At 34.8% G+C, this 13,327-nt stretch overlaps 1 protein-coding gene across 12 annotated transcripts in view; it reads right to left on the bottom strand.

The window, feature by feature from the left end:
• PHLDB2 (pleckstrin homology like domain family B member 2) overlaps positions 1 to 13,327 on the bottom strand; it is a 142,492-nt gene that overhangs the window by 83,645 nt on the left and 45,520 nt on the right. For all 12 annotated transcript variants that reach the window (XM_031959645.1, XM_031959644.1, XM_031959643.1 and 9 more), the window contains one exon: positions 10,250 to 10,633. In XM_031959645.1, the coding sequence (XP_031815505.1) occupies positions 10,250 to 10,633 (384 nt within the window). The remainder of the gene's footprint in view (positions 1 to 10,249; positions 10,634 to 13,327) is intronic.

Genomic DNA, 13,327 nt, shown 5'->3' with positions numbered 1-13,327 from the left:
TAAAGATGCAAAAGACAATGACTGGCTTCAAGGAGCTTACAGTCTAATGGGGAGACAGCTTGCAAACAAACATATACAAATCAAGCTATATACAGGGTAAATAGGAAACAATTAACAGAGAGAAGGCCTTAGAAGTAAGGGAGGTCAAGAAGGACTTCCTGTAGAAGGTGGGATTTATTTATTTATATTTTTAGTTTTTTTTTTTTTTTTAAGATTTTTTTTATTCAACCCCATGCATATAGGCATATAAAATAGGTATACAAATCAAACATTTACTGCTAATAAATCATGATTCCCTGACTCCCACCTTCAGTTATAACACCCTAGATGGGGTCAAAACCCACAGTTTAAGAAGCTTTGCCTTTTATCATTAAGAAAAATGGTAAATAGTACAAGGAGTAAAAGAATTCTGGTCAACTTCACTTGGATCTTCTTAACTTTTTATTGATAGCACATATGTATGGGTAATTTTTTTTACAACATTATTCCTTGCACTCACTTCTGTTCTGATTTTTCCCTTCCCTCCCTCCATTCCCTTCCCTAGAATGGCAGGCAGTTTTATACACGTTAAATATGTTATAGTATATCCTACATACAATATATGTGTGCAGAACCGAACAGTTCTCTTGTTGCACAGGAAGAATTGGATTCAGAAGGTAAAAATAACCTGGGAAGAAAAACAAAAATGCAAACAGTTCACACTCATTTCCCAGTGTTCCTTCTCTGGGTGTAGCTGGTTCTGTCCATCATTGATCAATTGGAACTGAATTAGATCTTCTCTTTGTCGAAGAAATCCACTTCCATCAGAATACATTCTCATATAGTATAGTTGTTGAAGTGTATAATGATCTCCTGATTCTGCTCATTTTACTTAGCATCAGTTCATATAAGTCTTTCCAAGCCTCTCTGTATTCATCCTGCTGGTCATTTCTTACAGAACAATAATATTCCATAACATTCATATACCACAATTTACCCAACCATTCTCCAATTGATGGGCATCCATTCATTTTCCAGTTTCTAGCCATTACAAAAAGGTCTGCCACAAACATTTTAGCACATACAGGTCCCTTTCCCTTCTTTAGTATCTCTTTGGGATATAAGCCCAGTAGTAATACTGCTGGATCAAACGGTATGCACAGTTTGATAACTCTGAGCATAGTTCCAAATTGCTCTCCAGAATGTTTGGATTCGTTCACAACTCCACTAACAATGCATCAGTATCCCAGTTTTCCTGCATTCCCTCCAACATTCATCATTATTTTTTCCTGTCATCTTAGCCAATCTGACAGGTGTGTAGTGGTATCTCAGAGTTGTCTCAATTTGCATTTCTCTGATCAATAGTGATTTGGAACATTCTTTCATATGAGTGGAAATAGTTTCAATTTCACGATCTGAAAATTGTCTGTTCATATCCTTTGACCATTTACCAACTGGAGAATGGCTAGATTTCTTATAAATTAGAGTCAATTCTCTATATATTTTGGAAATGAGGCCTTTATCAGAACCTTGAACTGTAAAAATGTTTTCCCAGTTTGTTGCTTCCCTTCTAATCTTGTTTGCATTAGTTTTGTTTGTACAAAGGCTTTTTAATTTGATATAATCAAAATTTTCTATTTTGTGATCAATAATGATCTCTAGTTCTTCTTCAGTCACAAATTCCTTCCTCCTCCACAAGAATCTAATTTATTTATGATCTTGTTCTTTATGCCTAAATCATGTTCCCATTTTGATCTTATCTTGGTGTATGGTGTTAAGTGTGGGTCCATGCCTAATTTCTGCCATACTAATTTCCAGTTTTCCCAGTAGTTTTTGTCAAATAATGAATTCTTATCCTAAAAGTTAGGATCTTTGGATTTGTCAAACATTAGATTGTTATAGTTATTGACCATTTTGTCCTATGAACCTAAACTATTCCACTGATCAACTAACCTATTTCTTAGCCAATACCAAATGGTTTTGGTGACTGCTGCTTTAGTTTTAGATCAGGTGCAGCTAGGCCACAGAAGATGGGATTTAAAGGAAGCAAGGGAGGTCAGTAAGTAGAACAGAAGAGGGAGAACATCTAAGTAATGGGAGACAACCAAAGAAAATGCTCAATTGAGGGATGGAGTCTACAGCCAGGATGCTAGTGTCACTGGTTGGAAGAGTACATGTCCTGATAAATGTCAAAATATGTTTAGAAGAATTGTACATGTTTAACCTGTATTGGATTGCTTGCTGTGTAGGAAAGTGGGGGGAAGGGATGGACAAAAATTTGGAACACTAGGTTTTTCAGGGGTGAATGTTGAAAACTATCTTTACATGTATTTTGAAAATTAAAAGCTATTATTAAAAATTTTACAAAAAGGGGGAAAAAAAAGGAAGAGTACATGTGCAGAAGTAAGGTGAAAGAAGGCTGGAAAAGTAGGAAAAGGCAAAGTTATACAGGGCTTTGAATGCCCAACACAGCATTTTGTAGACATTAACATTAGTAGAAAGCCACTGGTACTTATTAAATAGGTGGCTGACATGCTTTAGACCTCAGTTTTAGGAAAATCATTTTATTGTTCCTCCTCCCCTTCTCATTCTTTTCTTTCATTTTTTTTTTTTTGATATATTATATAATCCATAGGAACTTGTTTTGCATATTTGAGCTGAGCTAGGAATGTATGCAAAATATTGTTTCTATGGGAAAATGGGAAAGAAAGGAATGCATGACCCAAGAAAAATCTGTGCCCCTACAGCTGCACCAGCTGCTTGCCACCCAGTAAGAAGGGAACACAGTGCTCCTAGAAACATCCTTACCACAGCTGTGGAGTCCAATGGCCTCCCAGCAAGAAAGGAACACAGTGAGTTTGGCTTGGGAAATGTTTCTCCCTTTCTGAAATTCCATGAGGAGCCCATTCTTACTGTTAACATGATACAAACCAGTTATTTATCTAATAGTTTATGTTTATATGACCCATTAGAATTTACTTATTGCAAAAGACTTTCTTGACAATCTTATGTCTATAGTGTAGGTATTACTATCCCTACATTTTTTTTTTAATTGGGCCTGTTTCATTTGGTTTCCTAGTAAGAAATTTACTGTATTAACTTGGCAACTTTTGAGTCTTAGAGAGCTGCCTAGGGCATTTATACTTTAAGTGACTTATTTAAGGTCCACAGTCAGTAAGAATCATGTTGGCATTTGCACCTAGGCCTACCTGACTCATGACAATTCTCTAATCATTATAACAAGTTGACTCTATTCCTTTTTACAGGTAAAACAAGGAAATTGACTAACAAAGACCTAGTTTTTCAACACAGCTATGTCTGAAGTAGGGTATTATTAATAGGATGTTCCCATAGGCACAGAAAAAGGCAGGTCCTGGATGGATGGCATGCCGCTAATATATTATATATAGGAAAAATTCTCGCTCCAGGTAATATTAAAAATTCTACCAGATGTAGAAATTGAGGACCAGGATGATAAGCTAATTTGTCTAAGGTTATGTAACCAGTAGCTGCTGAAATAAGCTAAGATCTTCTGGTACATGTCCATTGGCCCCATGTCATATTAAACAAAGTTTTCCTAATGCAAGGAATGCCTAAATTTGTGTGTGTGTGTGTGTGTGTGTGTGTGTGTGTGTGTGTGTGTAAATAAATTACTTTTCTACTCTTATTTTTCTTTCACTATTCCTGGGGAAAAAAAATTTTTATGTCAAAAATTCAGGTACTATACTATGCTTAAATTTTAATCTTAATATATTAAATCATAGATAGTCTATATAAAGACTATAAGCTCCATAAAGTCAGGGCCTGCATCTTTTTTAAATTTTGCATTTCTTTCAACACTTACGCTTATATAGAGTAGAAGGATATTGCTGTAATAAGTGACAAGCCTAGAAGGAGAAACATATATTTCCCAGTACCTAAACCATTGTTATGAAAAACAAAACAACCATACATTAGATAATTCTTAATTCAGAATATCTCCCCAAAGTTTTCTTTGTAAAGCCAATGTCATTAGTGAAATGGCTAACATCTATTCCATGTATTTCCTACCCATTTTCAAGTTAGTCTATTAGTCTTTTTAAATATGAATTATTGGCTATATAATTTTAAAAATACAATGTAAGCTCTACTTTTTAAAATAAATTCTGATAACGGGACATAGTTTTACACTTCAAAAGCCCAAAGATCAAAGATTTGTCACAGCACTTAATTCTCAAGAATTCAGAATGACAAAAGTCTAGCATGCAAGATACTTCACACACACATACTACATTGAAAGAGAAGCTGAATATATACTTACTAGATTTTGCCTGAGATGGATATCTTTCCCAATTCCCTTTTTTATATTTCATTCAAAACATTAAAAGTACAATAAAATAAAATTAGCTTCTGCTTCAATTTCCTTATCTGTAAAATGGGGATAATATGGCACCTAATTCTTAGGGTTATTGTGAGGATCAAATGAGATAATCCTTGTGAAGCATTCTGCAAAACTTCAAGTATTATGTAAATGATGGGTGTTATTATTATGATTAAATATAAAACTAGCAGAACAACAACAACAATAACAAAAATCTCCCAGCTTTGCTCTCCAGTTGCTTCTTTTATTGCTGTCTGAAATTCATTCCCTTAACAATGAATGGCATTCCTAAATCACTGAGAAGTAATCCTAGCAGGAAGGCCTCATTTAGTCCAGTATCCTGTTTGGTTAATGCTGACATTACATCTTAGATTTCAACTTCCAATGTGGATTAAAAATAGAATCTCTCACTTGTGGAAGTAAAATATTTCACATGATTGCAAGCAACCTGTAATATGACTAATTCTGCAGGTAGGTAATTTTAAGGACTCAGTGGCAGAATAGAAGGTAGGGGTTGTGGGGGCAAAATGATTGCAATCTGAAAGCAACATACAAAATTTCATGTAATCGATTATTAAAATGGACCAAATTTAACAGTGGGTCAAAGGATATAAATTCTATAAAAATGAACATTTTTCCCCTAAAATTTCCAAAGCAAAGTAAATTCTTTAAGGGGCAAGCCTATTCATTGGACTATCTCATTTAAAAATCACATTATTATTATAAAAGATTTTTTTAATTACCCGCAAAAGGGGATTATTTATCAATGAACTTCTACTAAAACTAAAATTTTAAATGACATTTTACATTAACCAGAAAAGCAATATGCAGAATGACAACAATGTAAATGAAAGAATTATAAAAAATTGAAACTGAATGTTGTGAGATCAAAATGAGTAACGTTGGCCCTAAAGAAGAAATATGAGAATGAAGCCAAAGTTTTGCACCATTACTCCCTTCCATCCTTCTTTAAAGAAGTGAGAGACTAAGTATATGAACATCATAGAACATTATATGTGAAACATTTCAGTCAGATTTTTTCAATCTGTTGGTTTTGTTGAACTATTTCCTCCCACCTTTTTTTAAAAAATCCTTTGCTAAAAAGGAGGCTTTTAGGACATATTTGGAAATGAAAACAATGTAAAAACAAAAGAATCTTTTCTATATAGAAAAAAGATCCAAATTGAAGTCACTGTACCCAAATTTAAATCTTATTTTTGGTTTTTAATTATCTGTGTTGCCTTGGACAAAGGACTTAATCTCTAAGCCTAAATTTCCTCACATGTAAAGTGAGAAGGTTATTCTAGGTGTATTCGAATATCCCTTCAAACACTCAACGTATGAGTGTTATATATAGTTTTTTATATCGTGTTTTAAAACTACTAAATATTTTATATGCATTATCTCATTTAGTCATTACTTTTATTGGAAGAATTGAAGGTAAGAAGGCATCTCTTTCTACCAATGGAAGAAAGAAAACTTTCAACATGATAGAAATTAAGATTTTCCATAGGGAGGAAATCAGATGATGTCTATAATGGATAGAATACCACTAACACAAAGAAATCATTTAATTATCATATAGATAAAAATAGATCTCTGCTATTTCTGAATTTTACAATATCTTCCATCTTAGGAGTAATTTGATCTCTATAGAAAAATACTAATTTTAGTTCTTTCCACATAACCCCCCTTTTTAGAATTGTTTAAAGAAATTCTTTTAGCCACAAATAGATTCTTTCCATAGAAGATAGAAAACTTTCTCAAAGAGAAGTTGAATCTCAGTTTCTGCATCTCAGAAGGAATCTGTTTCCTTTAGCTTAAGAAAGCAGAATCAAAGAGGGTCAGTTACTAAATAATCAAATTTCCAAGGACATTCGTATTTTCAAATTTTTGGCTCAAATTCTCTATATAGTTAAAGCAGCTTAATTTTTTTTCTTTCCATAAACTCCAAATGCTATTATTAATAAGCCATGTATTTTATCAAGCAAGCATTAGAACATTTTAAAAAATAGTTAACAAGGAACAAATTATTCCCACGGCTAAGCAAGTCAGTTATGTTCAGTTTTTGTTTTCCCAAGAGTCTACTACCCTTAGGTGACTTCTCTTTCAAAGTGACACATAGCCAAGATTTTTTTTTTTGTTTTTTTTTTACTGAGGCAATTAGGATTAAGTGACTTGCCCAGAGTCACGCAGCTGGGAAGTGTTAAGTATCTGAGACCAAATTTGAATTCAGGTCCTCCTGACTTCAGGGCTGGTGCTCTATCTACTGCACCACCTAGCTGTTCCTGAAGATCTTTTTTAATAAAGGCAGAATGGTCTTCAGAACTGATCAACTTGTAACTTGTGTCAGTAACAACAGGATTTCTGAATTCTTTCCTATTCCATTTTCTAAAAAAGAGGTACTTTGGTATAGAGACATTGCTGTAAAACTATACCCCTAACATTCCAAATAAGAAAATTACATTAATAAGAGACATTTGCTGGACTTTATTCAGCTGATATTATAAGTATTCTCATCTGAACTTTATCCAGAAAGGAACCTATCTATAAAGATATTTCCCAGAGAAAGTATAGAAATGATCATTTTGGCAAATGACACTGAATGTTTAGCCACCTTTTCTAGTGTGGTTTATGTATACCTTCTTTCAAATTCTCTGATACACTAGTGGAAGTGGAATGTAGGGTGAGAGCCAAATATTGCAGATTCTCCTTCAGCTATCATCATTGGGTAGTTTCTCCTTTGAAATTCCAAGAACCCACTTCAGCTCTAGACCACTAGGTCATTCACTCTCCTTTCTTAAGGACTTCAGTCTCTGACTCTTGCTCTCACTCAAACTCCTGTGTTTGTAGTGGAGGATTTTAACATAAAAGTGGTTGTTCCCTGAAACACCCTAAAGTCCAAATTCCTCAATCAATTCAACTGCTATGGCTGCTCCTATATTTCACCTCAGCTACACACAGGCAACATTACACTCTTGATCATATGCCAGTGTTCCATTTCCAAGATTAAAATCTCTGAAATTCTTTTATCTAATTATAACCTATGATTCTTTCTCTCTTTGTGCTTTATTTCTCCTAAATCTACCCATACTTACAAGTCCTAAATTTCTCCACTGAAGTCATTTTTAAACTTTCCTCTCTTCACAGCCTTAACCTTAATTAACCAATTCAACTTTATACTATTTTCAATTCTCCTATTCCTTGACTCATTGTCCTATCATCAGCCATTCTTTGCTGAATTCCAAACTTAGATTCTCACTGTTCATCTCCTCTCCTGTTATTCAGTCCAGAAAAGAGCTGGACAAAGTTAAGAAACTATATTGACTGGGGCCCCTTTCACACAACCTATTACACTAGTTTCTTAATTGTTGCTCCTGCCACAAGCTTCTCCTCACTCCAATTTAAATTTCCCAAAAGAATGCTCCTAGGATTTAGTACTATGTTACTCCCCTTCTTAATAAACTTTAGTTACTTCCTATTGCCACTAGGATAAACTATAACCTGCTGTATGTCACATAAATATTTGGTCACAACCTGTCTCCAATCTATTTTTCTTGCCTTATTACACATTACTCCCCTTTAGACTCATTGTGGTCCAATAAACTAGGCTTCTCACTACTCTTTCATTTATAACCTTCCACATCCAATCTCCATGTCTTTATATTGGTTACCCATTCTTCTGGAAAGACATTTCCTCTTTCTCTCCACCTTCCCTCTTAGGAGAATTAATTCCTTAACATTTCAGCTAAAGTACCATCTTTTCCAGAAAGCCTTTCATCTCCCCTGTCACTCTTGCTATTTATGCCTTTTCTAAGTTATCTTGTATCTATTTCATACAAATACATATATGTATATGTTATCCCTTCTGAAAGGCAATAACTTTTTCAAGAAGTTCCCTGTCATATAATCAGGGCTTAAGAAATGTTTGTTGATTGATCACTAACAATAATTGTTTCAAACATTTTTATTATATAAAGAAAATCTCATTAGAATTGTGTAATTGGATTTTAAAATATATAGTACATTTTCAATTAAGAAAGAACAATAAAAATTATATAGTGAAATTCAAATGAAGAATTTCAGTAAAGCAGAAAGACTGAAGGTACCACATCCTATGTGACAGGTAATGAGAAGAGTGACAATTTCTATTCCTTATCCATCTTGATGATTACATTTCCAATACATTTCCAATGAATCCAACTATTATCCTTTTGCAGCTGACTCCCAAATCTACATTCCTCATCCTCATCTTTCTCCTGAGTACCAGTTTATATCTCCAACTGTCTGCTTAACATCTTCCTCTGGATGTTATATAGTTATCTCAAATTCTATATATCCAAAACAAAATTAATTACTTTTCCCTCTAAACCCATCTTCTTCCCCTAACTTTCATATTTCTGGGGAGAGAAGCACTATTTTTTTTTAATAGTCTAGGTTGAAACTTAGCTTCAATTTTCATTCTTTCTTGCTTTCTATAGCCAATCAGTTGCCAAGTCTCTGAGGTATAGGGTGTGTTCAGGACCTCTAGTGTGAAGGCTGCCAAGTCCTTTATAAGGCAGCTTTCCATTTTTGGTGTCCACCTGATCTACCTAACTCACCTGAAGGGTCTCAAACCTTACAGTGAGTTAGGGGTGTCTACTAAGTAAAGACTTGCCTTAGTGGAATAGACAGATGAGAACAATTTGTTCCAATGGTCATGAAGGCAGATGAAGCAAGTGCTGTGGAGCAACTGGAGTTTGATTAGACATCAAGACACGAAGATCACCCACTTCATTTTAAGTCATCTTGATTCTGTCCTGCCACTGAACAGTGGTGGCTATAGAAGAGAGAGTGAGGCTGATGACTCTGTGCAACTCTGTCTCACTTAAATCCAACTTACTCAAGAATCAAAAGACATCACCATGCCAATCCCATTTTCACAACAGCTTCTACATCTGTCCTCTTCCCTATACTCACAAAGACCCTCACTTGGACCTTCTCTGGACTACTGCAATAGCTTCATAACTGTTCACTCTATCTCCAAGCTCTCCCCTTTATAATCTATTCTCTATATAACTCCTCATCTGAACTATGTCATTCCTGTGCACAAATTTTCCTATTGCTCCAAGGATACAATACAAAACCCTTTGTGTGGCATTTAAAATCATTCCCAATCTGATTCTGATCTCTCTAGACTGATTATATATTAGTTTCCTCTGTGCATGTTATTATTTTCCATACACATTATTCTATCTCCTTCTACCTTCATATCCACAGTTTGTCCAGGCATTTAATACCTTTTCAGCTACACATCTTGGAACCCCTAATTTGGTTTAGCTTAACTCAAGAGCCACTTCCTACAAGAAGCTATTAGTGCTCTCCTTGCACTCACGCCAACATTGCTTTGTATTTATTTTGAATAATTTAGAATTTACTTATCTGTATACATGTTCTTTCCCCTACCAAAATGTGAGCTCTTTTGTAAGGCAAGGACTGTTCTGTTTTTGTCTTTGTATCTCCAGTGCCTTTTCCATCCTTCCTCACTCCTCATCCTATATAATGTCTGATACTTTGTATGTGCTTGTTAAATTAAATTGTATCCTAAATCACTTTCTCAGATTGGATGTAAGTAATTTCTACAGAATTGTAACTTTTCAGCAATGCAAAAGGGCACCCAGTTAAGAAATGCTATATATGTAAAATGCTAAATGATATTAGAAATTTCCATACATTTTCAACTTCACTTAAGAAATTCCCAGAATGCTATATATTAATCCAGACAGAATACCTACTGAAGTTGGTTGAATCCTCATATTTCACTAAAAAAAAAACTTGAAAATTAAAATCAGGAGGTCCAAAAGCTTCTAAGTTACTGTATGAGGCATTAAAATAATATGGTTTTTTTTTTTTCCACTCCAATAGTATTACCTTTGGTACGATACTTAGATAGGTAGACTCACTGGAAGCCTTCAATAAGAGAGAAGAAGATAATGGGGGAGTCTTGCTGTGGTCACTGAAGGATTCGTCATTTCCAAAATTCCTTGTAGAAGGTAAGCTGGCAGCATTCTGGCTGAGGCTACTGAACCCTGACAACTCTGAATCAGTAATGGAGGCTTTCCGGTGGCATCTGTATCTTGTTTCTGGAGGTAACAGGGCCTCCTCAAACACAGACTCCTCATCAGAAAGCTGCAATTTCTCAAGCTCTTTGTTAATCTTCTGAACATCAGCAACAGTGGTCATAGCAATTGAACTACTGTCAGGCTTAGTATATTCTGCACAGAGGCTAAGTATTGTCTCCAGACGCTGTCTCTCCTGGTGTAGAAAGAGAATGAAAAGAGAGATCAGTGAGCTTTTCCAAGATAAAACAATCTTCAGATATAATAATCCCACATCATATGCTCAATGCTTTCATAATTACTCTTCAGTGGCTACATTTGCTAATCAAAGTATGAAAGAGCTTAAATAGAAAATTTGATCTGTAGGTAAAATAGATGGATAAACTTAGATGGATAAGTATAATAGATAGGTACTAGGTAGATGACAGATCAAGCATAAGAGATAGCTAGGAAAGATAAGAATGATAGGTATAGCGATAAGATAAATGACAAGATAGATGATAAATCAGATAGATATAGGTAGATAGATAGATAGGTAGATTCCAACCAGCCTTTCTCTTCACACTTCCATTCTGACATTAATACCCTTTTGTATGAACAACATTACCATGCCTAAACACAAATTAACTCAATGGATATTCTCTTGACTGATTAGTATGGCTTAAGCATGTTTAGTTTTTCTTCTCTTTTCCTCAATCTCTTCTCCTCTCACAACTAACTTCAGAAACATCTGGCTCTTTCAGGAAGTAGTTTCATAACATTTAGGCTTCAAGTTATGCTCTGAATTGCTACAGAAATAGTCATGTTGTTCATCACTCACGAAAAGAGGTTCTAAGAACTTGTCAATTCTAAAGTGGAAATCACTTCTTTTCAAATTATTCTTGTTTCAAAAAACTTCAGGCCTTTCCAAGATATTTTGTTCCTTGAAATAAAAGTTACTTCATTATGGTGAATTAAGAGAAATCAAAGTAACTCAGTGTTGTAATATTGGATGACAATTTATACCATGTCTAAACTAGCCAAAATGGAGAAAACAGAATAATCTAAGGCAATAAGTTATTAGAAATTATGAGTAATCTATTTTATTTTATTTCTAATTAATAGTATTTTGTCCTTTCCAATCACATGTAAAGATAGTTCCCAGCATTCATTTTTATAAGTTTTTAAATTTCAATTTTTTCTCTTTCCTTCTCTCTTCATTCCTCCCCAAGACAGCAACAATTCTGATATACGTTATACATATACAACCATATTAAACATAGAGTAATCTATTTTAGAGAAATCAATGGGCATACAGAGTGGTCACTATGTCAGATATAACCTATGGTTACCTGAAAAGTGGTTACTTTTCACTGTTTTATACATTTTGTCTGGGATTTAATTTTAAGAAAACAAAAGTGTATTTTTGTGACAAATGAGGGATATCTTACTTTTCAAGAAATACTTATTATGAGCCAGGAAAGAAGCAGTTTAGGAAAAAAAATTCACCTTGATAGTGTCAACCTCTGCATTAATTCCAAGGTAAATAAACAAATATTTAGCCAGACTCGTCTACTACTACTACTACTATTACTACTACCCCATCACCACCACCACCACTACCACCACCACCACCACTACTACCACCACCATCACCATCATCACCATCATCACCACCACCACCACCATCACCAGCACCACCATCACCATCACCACCATCACCACCACCACCACCACCACCACCACCACCACTTTTTTTTTCTTGTTTCTAGCCTGAATTGGTTGTTACCGTTTCTGCAGGATAGAAAAACAAAACAAACAAACTTTTTGGAGGTCTGCCTACTCAATAGAGGAACCAAACCGCAAATGAACACTACTCTGCTTAGTTTTCAAACATCAACTGACAACTAAATAGGACTAACACAATTTAACAGTTACGTTGGCAGCAAATAGCAAAGGCAAGTGTAAGTTTCCTACCCTTACCCCAATTAAATCACACAAAAGCAATAACTGCACATGCAAATTCAATTAAAGAGTATTTGACTTTCCATATCTCCCTAAAAGACAAAATACAATAATGGATCAAAAGAAATGTCCAGACAAATCATTGTGAATGTCCACCTCCCTTTCACTCCCCGAATTTCTTCAATACTTGGACTCTTTCTTCATAGTCTGTTCCCATGGCAACAGAGAACCCCTGTTCCTAAGCTTCTGTACCTAATACATGCAGCAACACCACTGCTTATGTATCTCTGCAGCTGCTGTCCCTGCTCCAGCTAATGCTAAGTCCAACCCACCTCAGCTTTATAGGGGAGGAGAGAGGGAGGGAAAGGAGACCAGACCAGCAGGTTGACAGTAAGCTGTCATAGAGGAAAAAAAAAAAAAAAAACTATGTGGAAATAAATACATTATATTGATTATCCAAGTAAAAAGAAGTTCATGTGGTGAGAAGTAGGGGGATGCACATCAAGCTGTAGTAGTGAAAGTCCCTAATAAAAACACCATTCTTAGCACCTGTTTTGCAGTCTAGAATGTCTGCACAAAATTTCTTTTCTCTAATTCAAGTTAGATCAAAGTGGACTTGAAGTCAGGAAGACTTAGATTCAAATTCTGCTTCTGGTCTTTATTAAATATATAACCATTTATGAGATACTGAGCAAACAGTTTCTTTGAGCCTCAGTTTCCTTCATTGTAAAATGGGAATAATACCTGTAGTACCTATCTTGAAACATTGCTATGAGGCTCAGATAGTATGAAAAAAGCATTTGGCAACTTAAATACTATATAAATTTCAATTATTGGTGGTACAATGGAGTTCAAATACTGCCTCAGACACCATGTGACCCTGGTCAGGTCACTTAACTCTACCTCAGTATCCTCATCTCTAAAATAAGCTGGAGTACTCTGATTT

The sequence above is a fragment of the Sarcophilus harrisii genome, chromosome 3 (assembly GCF_902635505.1).
Source record: "Sarcophilus harrisii chromosome 3, mSarHar1.11, whole genome shotgun sequence".
Taxonomy (NCBI): Eukaryota; Metazoa; Chordata; class Mammalia; order Dasyuromorphia; family Dasyuridae; genus Sarcophilus; species Sarcophilus harrisii.
This window is presented reverse-complemented; position numbering and strand designations above follow the sequence as displayed.